The following is a 22,863-nucleotide window of genomic DNA, read 5'->3' on the forward strand; positions in this document are numbered from 1 at the left end:
GAACTGGTCTTGGTTACAGGTTGAAACGATTTGAGGTCAAGACAGCCAAACACAAATTCAAAATGTCAGACTTTGAATTGAATTGAAAAAAAGGGACATGCCAAATGTACTTTCTGCATGAAAGACATTCATTATGCTAACAAGGGAGTGCATGCTCTGTTGAATCACTGCCAGAGTGCTATACACACAGAGAGAGTGGCTACCATCATATCTACCCAGTGTGGCCCAGCTCCTCTGTCAAGACAAGCCAGCTACCAGCCAAAGTCAGGCCCCAGCAGACAGAATAAGGGAAGGAACTGGGACAGTGTATTTTCATATAAAGAACATTTTTGTGTGAATAGGGTGAGCCCTGGATGGCAGAGGTGGTGGCAAAATGTAATTATATGATATTTCCTGTGGGGGCGTGTGCTTCGATAATCTCACTCCTTTTTGACCATACCTCTGTTTGCATCCCTGATCAAAAATAGTTTATCGCCTGTAACTCCGTGATAACGGGTCGTAACAGGAAGGCATTTGGCTGAGCAACGGAGGTTAATATGCTCTATATTTTGTCCAAATGATGTCTGTCTATCATCGTTGCACTCGGAGAAAACCAGAATGTTTAATTTGTCCTGCATTTCTTCTACGGCTGCAAACGGGATTCACTCGCCGTTAAAGAAATATTTCTTTATTAGGGCAGGGCAGGCATATTTCTGGCTATTAAATTATTTCTAAACCAGTCTGCTAAAGTCTGTAGTGAAGTCTGTGTAGGGTTTTCCAGCTCCATTTCTTTTTACGAGACACCCTGCTCACTTGAGACCTCTGCCGGTTGTTGCAGCGTCATTGCAGCGTCACTGGAAAAATACAAATTAAAGTTGCGTGATGCTGCATGATCCCGCGCGCGGACCGCGAGGGAAGCTGGACAAGTCGAAGCACTGCCCACTGTATGAAACATACGTTCACACTCGGTATCATGTTTCAACACAATTTAGGTCAATATCACACCGGAATTTAGCCTGGGTTTTCCCATGCTGCCTTACGCACGCAATTTTATTCAGGCTGCTATTCACTTCATTTTGAATGCCATTTGTGGTTTAAGTAGAAGTAATTTTTTCAGATAGCTTGTTAGAATGTGCTGGTAGTGTTAAGCTACACTATGCACGCTAGCTCTTTGCTCCTTTTTTATGCTAACGCTAGCACTGAACTTTGAATTTTTCTGTATTTTTCCACCAAGCTCTTTTATGCATACATACATAGGCTTAAGTGCATGCTTAAGTATGCACTGGTTAGATGTCATTCTGTGAAAATCGATGCAAGTTATAGAATGACAAATATTAATACTACATCATTGCAAGGCTAGCCTACTTGACGTAGTATCTTTCTGGACTCCCGCATTTACCCTGCATTCTCTTTAAAAACGCCTGCTGCATTGTCTTTATGTTCATGCATGTCAGAAAGATTGTGATTAACTTTGCATGAAAATAACGTGGATATATGTCAAACAAATGCCCATTTGCAGCATTGCTTGCAGCTATTTCTTGAATAACAGATAATGGTCAGTTCACGTTTGCTGGAGAGGTTTACGTTAGGCTACTCTTGTCTAGAGTCTAGTGCAAACAGCATGGTGCTTTATAACAGCTATCACAGTTAACTTATAGGATATTGAGTTAATTTTGCGGTGAATTTTGTGAGACATGCATGTCATTATGCTACTGAACTCCCATTTGGGACAAATAACAGATAATGGTCCTTTGTGGATTTACAGGCTACTGTCTAGAGTCTAGTGCAAACAGCATGGTGCTTTATAACAGCTATCACAGTTAACTTATAGGATATTGAGTTAATTTTGCGGTGAATTTTGTGAGTGTGCTGGTAGTGTTAAAGCTACACAACCATTATGCTACTGAACTCCGGGACAAACAACCTGTATCAGCTGTCAGTGTTTTTCCACAAAGCTATTATGCAATCCATGCATAACTATGCATTGGTTAGATTCCATTCTGTGAAAATCCATTACCATCATTTACTTTCTTTTTGAAATTGCATTAAAATATGTCTGACTCTGTTTGTAGGACCACTTTGATGAGACACAGTTCGAGAGTCACAGAGCTGATGGTGTTAGGAAGCTCAAGCCGAATGCCATCCCAGCACTGTTCGTCTTCACCCCACCGACACCGCCCAGCAGACCCACCAAACGAATAAGGACATCCACTGCCTACTCACACACACATGACGTAGAACACACACACGAGGACCTCCACTCAGTCACACTCACATGATGTCGGAACACACACACACACATGAGGACCTTGACTCAGACTGCATTACCGTAGGCCTGCCACTCTTCCATGTCACCTCTGAAGTAGTACCAAGAATGTATTATATGCTATAGTGTAAAGATGTTAAAAGATTGTCTAATATAAAATGTACACTTCTACCATAATATTCAAGATCTGTTTTAATGGCTCTTCTGATTTCACTGTTGTAATTTGAATATGATTTTTCCTGTTGGAGGATCTAACAGAGAGTCTGTTGTTTAAATGTTGTACAAATTATTGCGTTCTGCTAGGATTTGAATGCAAACATTCAGAATGTATGCTATAATGTAAGAAGTAACCAAAGATATTAATAGATTGTCTAATACAACATGTATACTTTTACCTAATATTCAAGATCCAAATTATTGCTTTCACTTGCCCTTTTGCATATTCTATTAAGTTATTTTTATATTGCTAATGTCTGATTCACTTTTTTATGAAGGAGAAAACAACTCTTGAATTGATAAACAAAATCTATGTGTGTCTGGTCTTTTTTCTTGTTCAATGACAAATAAAAGTCTTAAATCATTAGTCATCAGTCAGACATTTAACAAAATAGACACAGTCTGATCATGACATCTAAGTAGGTTACGGGAAGGGTTAATTTGATGTTTAGGAGAAATACATTACATTAAAACAACCAATAAGTTGTTATTTGCAGCCAATGTCTCAATAAGTAGCCTAATCATAGGCAACACGGTGACGGCTATCGGAGAAGGTAAGGTAAACGCAGCTCTACTGATTAGGCACTTATATGTCTTGAAACGTTAAACGTGACAAAAGCGTTTATATTTTAGCAATATATGAGAAACCTTTTAACATTCACAAACAGTTTATGATAATGAACGATTTGTTGCAACATCCCAATTCGTTGCATTGGCAGACGTTGTACCGTGATCTGACTTGTGTCTTAAAGATGGTGCCCATGATTTCAGTTGTCGGAACTCTCTCTATACGGCTCTGGTTCTAGCTGGCTCAGCCAAAGTTTATCAGATGGCGGCTTAATTTGGCTTACAAAATTATTGGCTGGCTACGGCTGAAAATCTAAATGGCGGCGGTCTTCGGGGTCTACCTCATGCTGACTAAAGCAATAGGCTCATTCAACTTGCATTGTGTTAAGTCCATCATGAATTACGTTCAGCCAGATCTGCACACCTCTGCATTAAGTCAATTGAGCCTGTGTTTGTCTTTGATGTCTGCTCTGTACCCTATGGGTATTGAGATTTTCTGTGGACATTTTCTTTGCGTCCCTCCCTACCTAAGGCTTTCCATGTTTGTACATGATGGGAGGTCCCAGAACTAGTGATGGGGACGAGACCGCCTATGCCGAGTCCGAGACAAGACCGAGTCTTTGAAGGGTCGAGACCGAGTCCGTTGGTTTTCAAATACAGTCGAGTCCGAGTCAAGACCGAGTCTTTGAGGAAGCAAGTCCGAGTCGAGACCTAGTCCTTTAGGAGTCGAGACCGAGTCGAGACCAAGACCATAAAAAACATGTCAGTTTTCATATTCATGATCTAATATCACCCCAATTAATAATCAACAGTTAGGCCCAGGCTTGGAATTTCACCATTTTAGGGGCAAGGCCACTTGGCCTTCAGTTGGGCATATTTGGTGGGGGGCACAAAGGCCACATGTCAGAGCACCAAGGCCAAAGTTAACTATACAGTAGTAGGCTATAAAAATAATCAAAGTTCTATTTAGCCTATTCACAGCAGTAGACCTGCATCACTGTATGAAACATTACAAAAACATGAAACATGACATATTAAATAGAACTGTAAATCATCAAGGCTATATTTAATATTTATATTTATTTTATATTTGGCCTGTTATGGAATCATGTATTGAACAATTTAAGCACAGCTCAGCTTTAAGAAACTCAGATAGCCTAGATGCATGCTTAGCATTTTTTGATCATTAAGACTCCTTTCACAAACTCTTACTCAGCTGTATATCCTCTGATTTTAATATTTACCTATATCTAGGCAATATTTGTAACATTTATTTTGTATTTGGCCTGTTATGAAATCATGAAGAACGATTTAAACAGATTTTGAAACCTAAAGACCAAAGTTGGAGACATGAATGTAGACCTTGCTGCAGATTACATTTTTAATTTAACCGGAATACGCTGGAACAGCTTACTGTACAGGGGACTGCTTTATTTCTGGTAAGGTCTGCTGTTTATTCTGATATATAGTTTGTCATGTGTTGAACTAAGAGTTCGTGAAGTATTCCACCGAGATGAATGGGTAGGGGAGATGGGTATAGCACCTTATGTAGACGTTATGATTAAATTTAATTATATTATTTACTTTTCTCGCGAACCGTTCACCACAGCAATTAGCGGCTAACATTGTTTAAAAGCTGAGAAAAAGCTCTTTCATGTGATGTGATACATGTGTCTGTGTGATGAGTAGGCTTAACGATTGAGAGTATTTCAACTGAGAAGAATGGGTGAGTTTGGACGCACTTTCTGTCTTGCCATGCTGCTGTCATTTTCACCACTATGTAAGACTGAATTAGTTTGCGCTGTGATGCTAAGATTATTTTGACAGGCTATAGGCTAAATAAAAATCGCTATTAAACGGACGCAAAGCAGAATATTGAAAGAAGGGGGCACCAAGGCCAACGCAAGGGGCAAAGATGTGGCCGCCGTGAAATTTCATTTTCAGTTTTTTTTATATATGAACATAAAAAAATGCGCTGGTCTCGAGGACTCGGTCTGAAATTACGAGTCCTTCTCTTCCCACTGTGGTCCGAGACCGAGTCAAGACCGAGTCTTTGAAGGAACAAGTCCGAGTCGAGTCCGAGAAAGCAGAAATCGGTCCCGAGACCGGACTCGAGTACTACATCACTGCCCAGAACAGATCCATACCACCACATATAACTACAAATGCAAAAAAAAGAAAACACTATCATGCCATTTCTAAGATTTACACAGATTATTTGCTTTTATAATCATGTTTGACCATGCAGAATTATGGATCTCCCCCTATTCATTTAGATAAGAGCCTGATTTTGTCCAGCCCAGAGGAGTTAATAAGATAGCTTTAGGTAGGTATCTTGTTAATTTTAGACCTAAACTTCTTACAGTTCCGTGTTAAATAAGCATAGGATACTCTTCTGAATGTAAATGTAAGTAATAACACACAAGCAGACAATGAATTGAATAGTGATCATGAGTGCAAGAAAAACGAATCTCTATTGAACTCACCTTTCGCAGGAGACTACAGATTCTCTCTATATTCCGGAGCCTTTCACGCTGAAAATAAGGAGCAAACAGAGTAAAAGTTAAATATCCCATGATCAAACAGATTTAGAGTCTTGAAGTCAACCAGAAACTTGTACTTTTTAGTGTTAGCATTTTAACACTTCCTGGTTCCCCCTAAAAATCCTTATTGTAAAATAAATGTTTTTTTTTTTTTTGCAAATGTTATGTGACCAAAAAATTGGCAGTAGAAAACCTAGGCTATATTTTGTAACAAACTGTTGTCTGATATACATAACAATTTTGCAACCAATCCATTAATCTATGGTTACATATATAAAGTTTTACTCACTCCTCTTGGCTTCTCATGTAACTTGCTATACAGGCATAGTGATTAAAACTTCTGATTTATACTATCCAACAGAGTGTAGTTCTGGTTAGCTTCTGCTCGCCTGGTGGCACATCTAGCTAAGAGACACAGTCTAATGTTTTTAAAGTAAGTATATATACTCTTTTGATCCTGTGAGGGAAATTTGGTCTCTGCATTTATCCCAATCTGTGAATTATTGAAGCACACTCAGCACACAGTGAACACACAGTGAGGTGAAGCACACACTAATCCCGATGCAGTGAGCTGCTATAGCAGCGCTTGGGGAGCAGTGAGGGGTTAGGTGCCTTGCTCAAGGGCACTTCAGCCGTGTCTACTGGTCGGGGTTCGAACCGGCAACCCTCCAGCTACAAGTCCGAAGAGCTAACCAGTAGGCCACGGCTGCCCCTTTTTCGCTGGTAGCTGAGGCGTAGCAACATATTTTATGTCAATCAACATGTTTATGTTGTGTAAGAACATTTCCATCATGAACTTTTGTAAAGAAAACACATTTGGAAAATATTATTGAACGCCTTGTTTTGTTGTTCATGGCATGCTTCAAAAAAAGTACTAACCAAAGTGAATTTGACTTGAACTTGGCCTAGCCTTCTCTTAGTCCCCATCCCCAATGCCTTTAGCTTAGGATGACCAGACGTCCCGGTTTAACCGGGACAGTCCCGATTTAACCGGGACAGTCCCGATTTTGAGGTGCGTGTCCCGAGTCCCGACAAAAGCCTGTCGGGAAGCTAAAATGTCCCGGTTTACACCAACCACTATTAAAGTGTCCCGGTTGTCAGAGATTATATAGCCCGATCATTAACTAAACCCATGTAGAACGACTGTAGCCTAAAGCATCCAGCGTTCGATAATGTGTGTGTGCCTGCGTGTGTTAGTCAATCGTAGCAGTTTACATAATCTTTGCAACCAACGTTACAATGTATCCGTAAACATTGTTGCAATGCCTATTTATATCTGATTCGTTTTAACGGTTAGGCTACGCTACGACAATGTTGAAGAGAAAGTCATCATTCTCAAAATGACTGAGTAAAACAAGTGTAAAGCCACATGGAGATGACGTTGATTTTATTGAAACACTAATAACACTTTCAGGTGAGATGTCTCTCGTTGCTTGGCAATGGGAAATGGCAATGCTTGTTAGAACTATTTTTAAATAAACGATTGAAAACACAATTTTGTATCTTAAAACTAAATTCAGTTGGTAATGGAAATGTTGTATGTAATTGTAATTGCCCTAGGCCTTGTGCCTATGGCCGAATTTCAGTCACGGGGATATCCTTTACCAACCCCACTCCCACTTGTGTCATAGCTTCAACTCTGAAATGATTGGAAGTCATTCATTCCCTATGAGGAATCATAGCCCTCATACAAATGGGTCCAAACTAGTATGGTGTTACAGACCAACAGACCTAACAATTGCAGCATTGTTATGCTGTAGACCAGGGATGGGCAACTCGCGGGCCGCTTGCGGCCCTCCTCCTCACTCAGTGCAGCCCGCGGATCCATTTTGAAATGTCATTAAAATGTTCGTTTCACATGGATTTTACCGCATCTGAACATCCTTATTGTAATGATACGGTCCACCGATAGGGGCGCTTCCTATATAAATAATCCAGCGGAGTCGAGCTTTCTTCACTACAGCCAGCGAGTGAGGAAGAGATATAGAAAGCGGAATAAAGAAAACTCAGAATTGTAGCCTACTTGTTTAGACAAGGTGGGAAACAGCTGATCTTATCATGGAATTCAAAGTCAACTTATGTGTTTAGTAGGCTATGCTTACAAATGAAATCACCCGTGAAAGATTTCAACTTAAGCCACCTACAACACTATGCACGAAGATAACTAAAAGTAGGCTACATCGGAGCTGCTAGAGCCGCTGTCGCAGCCGACCTCAAGCAGGGTTCCCACGGGTCATGGAATTTCAAGAATACCATCATCATTTTAATAAAGTCTGTTCCAGACATGGAACGTCAGGGAATTATATATTTTGTTGTAGGAGTTTAAAATTAACTTGCCAAAATGCATTAATACAAATATTGTATATTTACATGCAGCATTGGTGTTTATTTAGTTATTAGCGTTTTCCATTACTACTTGCTTGAGTGGTTGTAGTTAGCCCTACCTGTTTTTTCAATACCCATTTTTAATTTCCTGATTGGTCATGGAAATTCGGGATTTTTGTCAGGGAAAAGTCATGGAATTTTACATTTGACTTAGAGTGGGAACCCTGGTAAAGATACACTAACAACAGAGCCTTTTTAACTCATTGAGCGCCACGTTTCCCATGCGTTGAGTGCCAAAAACGTAATATTAAGTTTTTAGCTTTTTTTTTTTAAATTACGAAACTAGACACTCTAACACACCTTATATGTGATTTTGGGAACTGTGATGAATGGAAATTAAATATATGACGATCGAAAACTCATGAAAACGCACAATCTGGACATTTTATCTGGACATTTTATCATAACTCGGTTGCCGCTTTGGGTCAAATCAGTGACGCATGCACGTCAGGTCAAAACCAGGCCATTTCCGTGGGTCTATCACTAGGTGGCAGTCTCGCCAGGTCTCGCTGATCACTTCCCGGAAAGTTTACACAAATAAGTAACAGGCAACACTTCATATTTCATGAAAGACGTTATATCTCCATTTCTAGAAAAAAACAGCGATTTTGATGAAAACTAGCCACTGTTTAGCTTGGGATTTCTCAGGAACAGAGGCGTGTAGAAATACACGGTTTGCACCCACCGAGAGCTTAAAGTCTCACCTTTTAATCGAGCCATTGTATGTGTTCATAGCTATAACACAGAAAAAGCTGTGGCTATACAAAAAACATCAACAATGGTCTAAATTGCTGGCACTCTAGGACAAAGCTCCCGAAAACAGCTTCCCAGCTAACAATTTATGGTTCCCAGAACGTTCTGGGAACCATAGTTTTTGGTTTCGGGAACGTTAGTTTTTGGTTCCCAAACGTTCCCCGAAGGTTAGTTTTTGAGTAAGTTTTGGTTCCCATGGAAAGTTTGCTGAATGTTCCGGGAACGTTATAACGTTAAAATAACGTTATATAAATCCCTGAACGTTCCCCTAACGTTCCCTAACCGTTGCAACCTTTAGAAACCTTCCCCTAACGTTTCCTAACCGTTGCAACCTTTAGGGAACGTTCCCATAACGCAAAAAAACACTGCCAGGCCATCCTTAAAAATATTTTCGTTTGCCGTAACCAGTGTTGGGCAAGTTACTTCAAAATCGAAATGTATTACAGTATGCATTACTTATTACGGTCATTTCAAAGTAATTTGTTACATTATAATATTACTGTCTCTGAATTGTAAGGCATTACACTACTATTGCATTACTTTTAAGTTACTTTCACCAAAATATCTGGAAATGTGGATTTGCCATTCTAAATGCAGTTGATTACGCTCAATCATATAGTCAGAATTTTGTTAAAAACAGACAAAAGGTCAAAGTCTGGTAAATTGTGATATGAACACTGTAACTCTAAGGCCTAGGCCTGCTCATTAAAATCAATAGAGAGCCTACTATATTGTAAATCAAAGCTTAAAGAAACTGTATGTAAGATTGTGGCCAAAACTGGTTTTGAGTGAGTGACATTTAAATGATAACTCAAACACCTAAAGTAAAATAAAAGGCCTATTATTTACAGACCATTACTGTGTGTTTTTAAACATTCATGCTGTTTTCTTATAAACGGTGCACTGTCACTTTAAGAGCATTGATCTTTACGTTCTCATAATGCCTTTTGCCAGCTCTTGTTTACAAGCCTTGTTTGTTGAGTTACATTGATAGCACAATATTAACAATAATATGCACAATGTTAAGTTGTTTTAAGCAGCCTTCATTGCTTTGGAAAGTATGCAATAACATGTTGCATTTCGTTTTGCAAATAAAAGTGAATTATGAGCCTGGTATCCACCTAGCTATCTGAATGGATTATTTTTTTGACAACTCGGCATATCATGTGCTTCATGTAAATGCTTGGAAAACGAATTATTGAAGACCCACCAATTCCATTCTAGCACTACGTGGTGGAGATTGAAAGAACCCAAAAAGTATCAAACTTGCATGTACCATGGTGTTAGTGCATTCTGACATTGTAAACGTTATTGATGAAGAGTGAAATGCAGTGTGCAGTAAAGCTACTATTCATTGGTTAGGCTACATGTGGGTGCCCCCTCTGTCCTTTGGTGCCCTACACGCAAGTCGCGCGGATGCTGGCGTGGTGGGAACGGTGGCACTGCCAGGCTACACAATCTTTTTTCTGCATTTCTATCCCTTTATTCTCTTTAAGTTCAATTGTGAATTCAAGTTCACAGCTCAAAGCTGACATGCACTAGAAGTTTGTGTTTAATCAAGAATCAAAAAGATTAGTGTGGCACCACTTTAGATGTTTCATTAAATGACTTGTGCTATTTCGCGAGGCATAGTAGATCTTTCGGTTTCGCACAAAGTGCACTAACTATTATGTTCTTCATATCCTTGTCTCTGAGCGTAGGCTTATGTCCATCCCGCAAATAGAGTCCGCTGCAGCCACAGTCACAGTTCAATCTTCAACCAGTATCATGAGATAACGTTCAACTATTTTGCGCAGATTTTTTCTCCTCTGTTGTTCTCGCGGTGGTGTTTGCGAATATGTATCAAAACAAAACACTGCTTAATTTTTGGTTAAAATGCATTGTAACGCGCGTTACTGAAGTTTACCGCGTTATCGAGTAAAATATTACCCTTTTTTTTTTGTAATGCCTTACATTACCGCGTTACCGCAAACAGCAATATGTTACAGTAATTACATTACTTTTGTAACGCATTACTCCCAACACTGGCCGTAACCCGACCGACCCTGTCAATTTAGAACCGACCCAAACATTTATTTTTTTCCCCTTTTAGTCCGACCGACTTGTCGGTTGTAAACTTGTGTTAAGACCGACCGATTTTTTTTACTCTAAACAACCAATACAAATTAAATACTATTTATTTTAGTAGGCCTAAGTATTGTGAATATAAATTGCCTACATACTGTACAAACGTAGGCTCTCTTAAATAAAACCCTGTGGCGTCATCTCTACACCATTGGTTTACGCATGTCACACTATGGCCTGTAGGCTACACTTTGTTTCATTCACACAAACATCTCGACTCAACGCGTATTACTTGGCACGAAGCTCTGGAAGAACTGTGCCCAGATCTTTTCCCATTCTTTCTCCCCTCTAGTCTAACGGTGACTGTGTTGAAGAATTGAAATTGGTTGTGGTCTATTCAGGGGACTAATAACTGCTGCGTAATGGCGGCTGTCATCAGCCAGCCTTAACGCACTGCGCCACAGAATTGACGGCGTGGGTGAATAGGGATAAATAACACATTTAAATGGCTTTGTCTGAATTGGCCATTGTAGGCTATACGTAAAAAATAAACAAGTAGGCCTATCCCCTATCCAATGATTTCGGCAAATGTTTGTTTTCCAAAGTAAGAATTTCACTTCACCATGCACCTTCGACAATGAATAGCTCATTACACTTATGTTACTGTTGAACGTAGGCCTAACTGGTATCATTACAAACATTATTCTGTGTCCTAAAAACTGGCATTTTATGGCATTGTGTCATGTAAGGTCGTTGCAAAATCTAGAGAAATGTGTGAGGTGGTCAGCAGGGGACAATTGAGACACACATTGGATTGTGTTATTACTTGAACATTCCACACTATCCACAGCTGTGGTATCGGGGGCAGGAGGATTACTGTTAGCGCAGGCTTTATATAAAATTCTTCAGCAGAAGGCCTGCCTCGATTGCAGCTTGCCCAAAATAAAGACCTGTGGTTTGCGCAGCCTACAGTAAGTAGGTTAAATAACAGACCCGCCACAATGTGCGGTATGATGATTTTTTACGAGCAATATGTTTTTGGTGCCCTACGCGCACTGCATGTTCTTAAATAACAATGATCATCAGTAGCCTAATATTCGACCATTATTTTGTGTAAATGGGCTATGCATTGGGTTAGACACCAGGGGCCGTATTCACAAAGAATTTAGAAGGCTAAAAGTAACTCCTAAGTGGCGAATTTAGGAGCAACTCCTAAAAATAATGGGCGTGTCACTCCTAACTTTAGGACTCCTAATTTATTTCACTAAAAGTAATTCACAAAGCATTTTAGCAGACTGTCTGGGACAGCTTAAAAGAAGTCGAGAGGACTCCTAATTCACTAAGACCTATTCACAAACAGCTTTTTGTGGCATTTCACGTTGCGATGTTTTGAAATCTGTCGTTAAGCCTATCTTTGGCAACAGGAGCTTCCAATCGCGAGGGAACAATTTTGCATTCATAAAAGGGATGCAATAACGCCACCAACAACAACCATAACTACTCATTGCTAACATGTAAATTAAATGTAACGTTTCATTGTGAATCAAATTAAAATGGTCTCCTCTTTGCAAACGTAGGCATAGCCTGTGGTGACAGATTAATTTAATAATGTTGCAAAGATACTGCATCAATCCGTAGGCCTATGTTTCATTAGGCTACTAGGCTATTTGTTTTCCCTTACTCTTCATTAATTTAGGCAAGGCCTTTTTATTCAGTTATTCATCATCTTCCGTCCTTCGCACTACTTGTGTAGCGCACGCATTCTCAGACCTGTCACCTGTCACTCATCATCGTAAGGGAGGTGTTTGGAATCATTCCCGCGTTACAATCATCAGCCAATCAAGGTGGTCACTTCAGCAAGCTCGTGCATGAGTAATGACGTCATCCATAGCAACGAAGACTCACTCTTAGTTTAGGAGTTTCATTTTCCCTTACTAAGAGTAGGTCTGAAAGGCTTTGTGAATAGCTTTTAAGAGAAAACTCCTAGCTAAAATGTTTTAGTGCGATTTAGGAGTACTCCTAGTGGTAAGATAAAAGGCTTTGTGAATACGGCCGGCCTTTGTGAATACAGGGGTCATATTCACAAAGCCTTTTATCTTACCACTAGGGGTAGGCTACTCCTAAATAGCAATAAAAGATTGTAGCTAGGAGTTTCTCTTATTAAAGATGCCCTGCCACACATATTTCATTACTTTGTCTGAAAGTTCTGCCATCTGAAGTTCTACCATGGACTCTAACATTTTTTTGTGGAAAACATGCCTTGGTTACCTTGTTTCAAGCCATTCTAGTGTGGTATTGAAAGCCTGCATGAAGACTCAGCTCGATTTGCGCCAGTTCTCATTAATATTCAACGAGCTAAGCTGCTTGACTCTGATTGGCTAACAGCTAGTACATGTAGGTTTCCTCCATAACATGACATTATCAACTAAATTTATCTTCATGGCATGAACTTAGCTCGGCTAGCGAGTGCTAGCATTGTCCAAATGTGCATAAATAAAACCTGCTAGGCTAGCGAGTTCATTAAACCTGTATAACATAGCACTTCCTTGAGTTGACAATTACATTTTACTTACAGGCACTGGTCGTAGACTGCGATGGTAGCCTGCTCCAGGCTTCAACAGCAACCTTTTTGCAAAGCCCGTGTTCCAAAAAATAAACTGAAGCCATTTGATCCTCAAGTCTGGGTTCTTGGGCAAAATGCATTGTTGAAGTTATATTTGTGCAGAGTCCGTTGACATTCAGCCATCCTTGCATAGGCCTACGAAAACGGTCACAGAGCTAAACGAATTTTGTGGGCAAGGTCTCAACTGGGCGAGCTCATGAATAGTAATGAGCTCATCAATTCCACGTCAATCTGAAGAGCTTTTGCAATTGGCCTAATTTCTCCGCTTATTTCTTTTCAGTGGCTAGAGCTGACAGAGGAGTTAGCTGTTCATTTTCACATTCACAACATAGCACAAACACATATGGACCTAACATGTTTAAAAAAATACAAGTAAAAACGGTTTTGTGTGGCAGGGCACCTTCAAGTTATTCACAAAGCCTTTCAGATCTACTCTTAGTAAGGGAAAATGACAACTCCTGAACAGATTCTGGAGCTGAGCGCTCTAGAATCTTTGACTAAGAGTGAGTGAGTCTTCATTGCTATGGATGACGTTATTACTCATGCATGAACTTGACTGAAGTGACCACCTTGATTGGCTGATGATTGTAACGCGGGAATGATTCCAAACACCTCCCTTACGATGAGTGGCAGGTGACAGGTCTGAGAATGCGTGCGCTACACAAGGACGGAAGATGATGAATAACTGAATAAAAAGGCCTAGCCTAAATGAATCAAGAGTAAGGCAAAACAAATAGCCTAGTAGCCTATAATGAAACATACGGATTGATGTAGTATCTTTGTAACATTATTAAATTAGGCCTAATCTGTTACTATGCCTATGCCTACGTTTGCAAAAGAGAACATTTTAATTTGATTCACAATAATGTTACATTTAATTTACATGTTGACAATGAGTAGCCTAGTTTTGGTTGTTGTTGGTGGCGTTATTGCATGTTAGTTATGCCTACAGTGCAAAATTGCTTCCTCACGATTTGAAGCTCCTGTAGCCGCATAGGATTTCAAAACAGGCGAAATGCCACAAACCCGGTTTGTGAATAGGTCTGTGAGTTAGTGTGCGAGTCCTCTCGACTTCTTTTAAGCTGTCACAGCTGGTGGGAAGGTGTGATTTGTTGGGGGCAGGGCCGGATTAACTGGGCACAAATGTCTGATGCCCCCCCCTGCCCCTCAGTCAACATGAATCGGGTGGTCAGTTAATAGGCCTATATTGTGTCACTATTTTGTCACTATAACATACATCTGTCCTTTGTCAAATGTGTTATGTTCCAAGTAGCCTAGTGCGTAATTCTGCTTCATAAAGTTGAACAAATACATTTGCTTATTTCACAGAAAAATATAAATAGCCAGTTAGGGTCTATAGTGCAGAGTTGGTAAGTTATGGTAGGCCAACTTGGAGTGAACATACAAACAGGGGAAATTCTTTCTCTAGTAGCTGAGTAGCCTCAGGTGCGCACGTAGACAAAAGGCCAAACATGCAAGCGGCAATGAATTGTGCTCTCACGACAATTACGCCGTTAAACTTAAATAGGTTAACATCACTCTAAGTTCGCCTTCAAGCAAGGAAAACGATGATTTGACAACAGACATCTGTTTCGTTGGTAGGGCAAGGGGTAGCAACAGGGCAACACAGAGACAGGCCCGATGGCAGGGCTGTTATGAGAGTATTAAAATATGGGATATTCTACGGGGAAACATTAAAACGGCAAGACAGTGGGGGAACGTTAAAATACGTGATAAGGGACTGTTCGTTATTTATAAACGGGGCCACCGGAGGAAAATAGGGGAGGGTCATGTCTTTTTATTCTTTGTTGAGGGGAGGGTCACCTAACTTTTTTTTGTCTAGGAGGGGGGGTCACCCATCTTTTGTATTAATGAAAACAGCAAAAAATCAAAGTAATAATAATAATAATAATAAGCTTTATTTGTATAGCACCTTTCATACACAGAATGCAGCTCAAAGTGCTTTACATTTGAAGCATGTAACACAATAATAGTCAGTCAGTCATTATCAATCACTTTTCTTTTGCTGTTTATGATCTACTCAGCAACATATCAAAATATAGAAAATGATGTCATAAGACTGGCAGCCTTAACCCTCTTACCCCCTTAAACAAGCACACCATATGGCAACTGTGGCAAGGAAAAACTCCCATATTCCAGGAAGAAACCTTGAGCAGAACCTGACTTAATAGGGGGAGCCCATCTGCTTCTGGCTGGCTGCGCCCTCCAATAGTAGCAGATGTAGAATAATCTGAAAATGTAGTCTACAGGATAAGATGAGTTAACTAAAAGCTTTCCTGTACAGGTATGTTTTCAGATCTTTTTTAAAAATATTTACTGAACTCGCCTGCTTGATGTACAGAGGCAGGGTGTTCCATAGTTTGGGGGCATAATGGATAAACGCAGCTTCTCCACTTTGTTTGTGGAGCACTTTGGGTACGATTAAAAGATTAGAATTGGTGATCTAAGTTTCCTTTGTGGTTGATAAGATATTAAAAGCTCAGAGATATATGAAGGTGCTATGCCATTCAGAGCTTTGTAAGTAATTAACATAACCTTAAAATCAATTCTATAGGAAATAGGGAGCCAGTGCAGTTTAGCCAACACAGGGGTGATGTGTTCTCTCTTCTTAGTCTTAGTTAAAAGTCTAGCCGCAGAGTTCTGTATGAGTGCCAATTTCTTTAGATGTTTTTTTTTTTTTTTTGTGAAAAGTGCATTGCAGTAGTCTAACCTGCTAGTGATAAAGGCGTGAATTAGTTTTTCTGCATCTTGTTGAGTTAAAAAGGGCCGCACTTTGGCAATGTTTCTCAAGTGGAAATAGGCTGTCTGAGTAACTTTACTGATATGGGGCTTAAAACTTAACTCTGCATCTAAGATGATACCGAGACTTGTTACTTTTGGTTTGACCTGGTGTGCCAAGTTCCCCAGATTACTAAGAATAATATCTCGCTTTAAGTTTTGGTCCAACCAGAAGTACCTCTGTTTTGTCATCATTTAGTTTCAAAAATGTTTTGCTCATCCACTGATTAATGGAGGTTAGGCATGCAGTGAGGGAGCAAAGGCCATCTGGGTTAGTTGGCTCCACAGAAATATACAATTGGGTATCATCTGCGTAGCTGTGGAAGTTTACATTATGCTGACTTATGACGCTTTCCCAATGGAAGCATATATAGAGAAAATAGCAGGGGACCAAGTTAGCTCCCTGGGCCACACCAAAAGGCAAGTCATGTTTTTCAGATACATGATCTCCTAGACTGATATAAAAATCTCTGCCAGTAATGTAGGTTTGAAACCAGTTTAGAGCATTATCAGAGAGACCCACCCACTTCTAAAGGCGTGAATTAGGATGCTATGATCAATGGTGTCAAATGCCGCGACTCAAATCCAGAAGAATAAGGATTGAGACTTTGTTTGAGTCGGTAGCTAGTCTGAGATCATTGACTATTTTTACTAGAGCCGTTTCTGTGCTGTGATTTGATCTAAAACCTGATTGGAATTTTTCAAGGATACTGTTTTCGTTGAGGAAGGTATTTAACTGATTACAAACAACTTTTTCAAGTACTTTGCTCAAAAACGATAGATTTGATATAGGCCTGTAGTTGCTCAGATTGGTATGGTCAAGTTTTGACTTTTTAAGTAAAGGTTTCACAACAGCGGTTTTAAAAGCAGTTGGAAATATACCTGTTTCTAATGAGGTATTTATTACCTTGAGAAAAAAGGGAGCTAAGCAATCATATACTCTTTTGAGGAATGTAGTAGGGATTGGATCTAAAACACATGTTGAGGAGCCGGTTTGAGTTATAATTTTACCAAGCTCAGATTGAGTAATAGTGCTAAAGGACCTTAATTTTGGGGGGCTGTTTTTGGGTGTACTATCAAACATATTACTTGTGTTACCAATAGCCTCCCTTATAGAAATGACTTTGTTTTTGAAGAAGTCTGCAAATTCTTCGCATCTTAGAGAGGATGCCTGACTGAGTGTATCAAAAGGTGTTTGATGCAATAGCCTATCAATGGTAGAGAACAACACCCTAGAGTTTCCACTGTTTTCAGCAATTACCTTAGAGAAGTGGTTCCTCCTCTCATTCCGGAATAGCTCTATTATAATTTGCAATTTTTTCTTTAGAATGGCACGCTTAACCTGTAACTTAGTTTTTTCTCCATGTTCTCTCAGCTTTCCTACATGATCTTTTTTTTAGATCATGGATATTTTCGTTCATCCAAGGTGTCAGTTTGCTACAGGGCCTTTTTTTTTAGTCTTTAAGGGTGCCACTCTGTCAAGCAGAGCGCCTAATTCACGATTGAGAGCCTCTACCATTTGATCAATGGGATGATGCAAAATATCTAAATTTATGGAGTCTATAAGAGCTATGAACTGCTGTTCTGCTCTAATGTCCAAGAGTCATGATTTGATTGCAATTTCGGATGAATTTTTGGAGTATGTAGTACTATATTAAAAGACACACAATGATGATCAGACATATTTATATCATTTACTGATAAGTCTGTGACTTCTATCCCTCTAGAAATGACTAGATCGAGGGTGTTGCCAAGGTTGTGGGTGGGTCCTGTAACATGCTGCTTTTAGCTCTAAACTGTCCAACACATTAAGGAACTTACTGGCTTTAGCATCAGTTGTCTTATTGACATGAATATTGAAGTCACCATTTACAATTATCCCATCATAGCTAGTGATGATGAGCGACATAAGTTCAGAAAACTGGTCGAAAAGCCAGTCCATAGTTTAGAGGGCGGTAAAAGGTTAATAGAAGTACAGCTGGGTCAGCCTTCAGAGTGAGGGCAATATACTCAAAGGAAGCGACCACCAAAGTTGACTCGTGTGCAACTATATTTGTTTGAGAGAATGGAGGCAATTCCACCACCTCGTTTGCCTTGTCTAATTGAGTGGAAGAAATTATAATTTGGGGACAAGTCTCAACAAGAACAGCTTCGCTGTCTGAAGTCAGCCAGGTTTCAACAAGAAACAGAAAATCCAATTTTTTCACTAATAAAATCATTGATTGCAAAGGTTTTGGTAGTAAGTGCACCTATATTTAGTAAACCCATGTTAGCTGAAAATGCCTCTGGCTTTTTGAGGAATATGCTGAGGTATGGAAAGAATATTTGTTAGGTTTCTAGTTTTAAATTTGTCTTTTCTTTTTTTACTATAATGTTGGGTAGAAATCAACGTTAGAATAGAACTATAAGCATAAGTCATGCTATTGCATGACACAGCTTGATCTATGGTAGTAGTATTGTATGTTACCCTGCAGAAAACATTCTCAGACTCATCCACATGTATAATGCCATTCAATCAATACCTGGGGCGAAATCTGTAATATTTTCTACAGAATGTCAATGCCTCAGTGTGGACGCTTATGTTGTCAGAGAGTAGCCTGGCTCCATGTTGGTTTGGGTGGAGACCATCACGCTTCAGCATACTGGGCCTCTCCCAGAACAAGCCCCAGTTGTTGACATAGGGGATGCTTAGGGAAGCGCAGTAGCGTTTGAGCCAGGTGTGGAGATCGAACAGTCTGGTCCATCTCTCAGCACCTTTTCTGTAGGTAGGGAGAGGCCCAGAGATGACAAAGCGTTTTTCTGTGCCCATCAGAGTGGTGATGAGAGTTTTGTAGTTTTCCTGCAGTGCTACTGACTGCTTATCTCTGATGTCGCTCGTGCCCACGGTAATGGTGATGTTGTTGACCTTGGTGTGGCAGGCCAGGATGCTTGGGAGTTTCTGCTGGATGTCAAGGACCTTGGCACCAGGGAAGCAGTAGACCTTGGAGGGACCGCTACATGATGGGGGAATGCAGAGGTCTCTAACCATGGAACTGCCGGCGACCAGGGTGGAGGCTGATGAGGTCCGGGGAGGAGGGGGTCGGGGGCCGACTTTGAGGAGGGACCAGGATGGTTGTCTCGGGCTGGAGGGGCTCCTCATCCTCGGTCAGAATGGCATAGCGATTTTCCAGTCGTATAGGTTGGGCTGGGCCTGAGTGCCGCCCCGACCGGCCTGCCGTGCTTGTGATGCTTGCTTCTACGCCATGGCTCAGGCTGGTGTGGAGTGGAGCTGGCCAGCAGAGCAGGCTTGGTTCTCAGCAGAGGCCGGGGAGAGGCAACAGGGACAGAAGTTGCATTAGTCGCCTGTAACTCCGTGATAAGGACCTACAGGAAAGTATTTGGCTTATTTGTTTGTTGATTTGATTGATTTGATTGTTGATTTCTGTCGCCATAGCTCTGTCAACATTGAACAATGAAAATAAGGGAGATTTCCTGGGTTTCTCACGCAAAATACGGAAAATGTCAACATTCGTCCCCATTAACGTTGGAAGGGTTGGAGCAACAAAGTAGCCTACTTAATTCACGCCTAACAGCCTATATCCATTTGGTCAACTTTATCCAGACCTAAAAAGCTACATTTAATTTTATGAATGAATCATGCTCTCACGACAACCACGTTGTTAACTTAAATAGGCCTAGGTTAACATCACTCTAGGTCAACATACATCTGTTTCACTGGAAGGGCAAGAGGTAACAACAGGACAACACAGAGACAGGCCAGAATGCAGGACTAATGTTATGAGAGTATTAGAGTAATATGGGATATTTACGACGGAGTATTAGGGCCACACATGAAGAAAAAAATATTTTTGCCATGGCGAGATTAAACTCGACATGTTGACTTTAAAGTCGCCATGTCGACATTAAACTCGACATTTCGAGAATAAAGTTGAAATATCATATCTACTTTAATCTCGACGTGTTGACTTTAAAGTCAACACGCTGACATTAAACTCGCAATACAGTTTAAACATAGCATACACAGTTTAAGCTAGCCTACACTAACACACAACGTGTTACATGAATAATGGGCTTCAAATCAAATAGGTGTTATTTCAGATAGATTACTAGATTGCAGATATTCAGATAGATTGCGTCTTGTCTGTTAACTACTCATTGCCGTCATCGTGAAGTGCTGTATCTCGCGGTTGGAAATACCATGCCGTTTAGGCCATATAGCTAGAATAATACATGTATCCAATGATATAATGTTTCTATACAAAATGCTATTTCACTGTTTTACGTGGGTAAGGCCACCGCACATTCAAATAACTGCCCTTCATGAACCGCCTGCCGTCACTCTCCATAGGTTAACTAATTTCTCTAAAACTGCTTTTCCATGTCTCACCTGCAATAAACATAGGAGGCTATAAACACAAGTATAGCTTAAGCATATATACTATTTTGATCCCGTGAGGGAATATGTGTGCATGTATACTTTATTTATGCACTATGTGTGCATATGTGCGCATGTAGGCTACTAGTACATGGGGTGGTCGGGAGGAGGACAGCTTCATTCGTCCCTAGACATTCAGCAATAGGCTGTTGCATCCATTACAAACAAGCAATGTGAAATTCTAGGATTGGGGAGAGCGCCTAGTATGCCTAGTCTAGTGCATAAGCATGAAGTTGAACATTTAGATGAAAAACACTCTTTAATAGTAGGCCTACAATAAATAAATAAACCGCTAATGACGTTTAGGCTACTTTTGACCATCGCATTTATCGCCTGTAACTCCGTGATAAGGACCTACAGGAAAGTATTTGGCTGAGCAACGGAGGTTAATGTTTTATGTTTTGTTCACATGATATAGGCCTTTGTCTAATCATTGTTGCAGTCGAAGAAAACTGGAATGTTTAATTCGTCCTCCCTTTCAATCGTCCGAAGCGGTCGCTCTCTCCAAACTAACTTTATTCTCAAAATGTTGAGTTTAATGTCGACACGTCGAGATTAAAGTCGACATGATATTTCAACTTTATTCTCGAAATGTCGAGTTTAACGTCGACATGGCAAATATATTTTTTCCTTCATGTGTGGCCCTAATACTCTGTCGTAGATATTCTACGGGAAAATATTAAAACGGCAAGACACAAACATGCAATGTGAACGTCTGGGATTGGGAAGAGCACTAAATGCTCTACTGAATAAGCATTTAGTGGGATTGGGAACGTCTGGGATTGGGAAGAGCACTAAATGCTCTACTGAATAAGCATGAAGTCAAACCTTTAAATGAAAAACACTCTTTAATAATCAAAAAAATAAACCGCTAATGAAGTAAACTTGTGACCATCAAAAATTGTTTATCGCCTGTAACTCCGTGATAACAGGACGTAACAGGAAGGCATTTGGCTGAGCAACGGAGGTTAATATGCTCTATATTTTGTCCAAATGATGTCTGTCTATCATCGTTGCACTCTGAGAAAACCAGAATGTTTAATTTGTCCTGCGTTTCTTGTATGGCTGCAAACGGGATTCATTGCAGTTAACCAAATATTTATTTATTAGGGCAGGGCAGGCATATTTCTGGTTGTTAAATTATTTCTAAACCAGTCTGCTAAAGTCTGTAGTGAAGTCTGTGTAGGGTTTTCCAGGCTGCTGATTTTAACATTTCAACACATAAACATTCATCACACACACACCTTCATGAACACACATAGCTATTCATGCACACACACACGCTCCTCCTCCACCCCCATTGTAATCTGTCCCCTGTAGAGTTTTGTCTTGTCAAATATTGTCTTTATTTGTTTCATGTTGTTTGTGTTCACATGCTCAATCTATAATTTCAATAATCTCAAATAGTCTTTGTATACTGTACGTTTCATGTCTGTTACACTTAGTTGGGTTTTGTAAGGTTTGTGGGGTCTTGTTAATATGTGTATTACACCTTTGGAAAAACTTAATTAATATGTCTGCTTCATTGACTAATTAATTAATATTAATTAGTCAATGAAGCAGCTCTGGAAATGTCGATGTCATCATCAACCATTGTTTATTCAGCAAAAATTGACTGAGCTTTAAGCTCTTTTACAGCGATGCCCTGAGTTTACAACCATACAACAACAATCAAATAACTAGATATAACGCATAGCGGTACAAAATACATTCTCTCCGCAAAAATAAAAAAATAAAATGAATAAAAATAAATACTCAACTTGTGTGTATGTAAATGAGTGTGTACATGTGTGTGTTTATTTTTGTGTATGTGTGTGTGTGTATAGGTGTGTTTATATGTGTGCGTGCGTGTGTGTGTGTTTATGTATGTGTGCGTGCACATGCTTGCGTGTTTCAAACACTCACTCAATACCACCACCTACAGGCCGATTGGTGTACAGTCACTAAATGTACACATAAATTAATTTATTGTTTGCCCCCCCATGAATGGAATTCCACAAAACTTAGCATGTATTCAGAGAGTGTCATAATGATCCTTTAACAAAAGTAGCAATTTTGTGCAGTTCTGAACATGTCAGCCAAAGATACCTGGGATTACAATGCCTCATTTTTGCTTTTTCATTGTTAACTAGGTGGCACTATACCGCAAATGAGTGGTTGTGAGAAGGGTTTAGATGGCCCCTTCAGACCAACATACAAAAAAATAGGTCCTCTAAGGCCCTATGGTTCTCAA

At 40.0% G+C, this 22,863-nt stretch overlaps 1 protein-coding gene across 3 annotated transcripts in view; it reads right to left on the reverse strand.

Annotated features, from left to right (window-relative positions):
• cnih3 (cornichon family AMPA receptor auxiliary protein 3) overlaps positions 1-22,863 on the reverse strand; it is a 145,237-nt gene that overhangs the window by 69,097 nt on the left and 53,277 nt on the right. For all 3 annotated transcript variants that reach the window (XM_048251299.1, XM_048251298.1, XM_048251300.1), the window contains exon 3: positions 5,515-5,562. In XM_048251299.1, coding sequence (XP_048107256.1) covers positions 5,515-5,562 — 48 coding nt within the window. The remainder of the gene's footprint in view (positions 1-5,514; positions 5,563-22,863) is intronic.

This window comes from Alosa alosa, chromosome 8, assembly GCF_017589495.1.
Source record: "Alosa alosa isolate M-15738 ecotype Scorff River chromosome 8, AALO_Geno_1.1, whole genome shotgun sequence".
Classification (NCBI taxonomy): Eukaryota; Metazoa; Chordata; class Actinopteri; order Clupeiformes; family Clupeidae; genus Alosa; species Alosa alosa.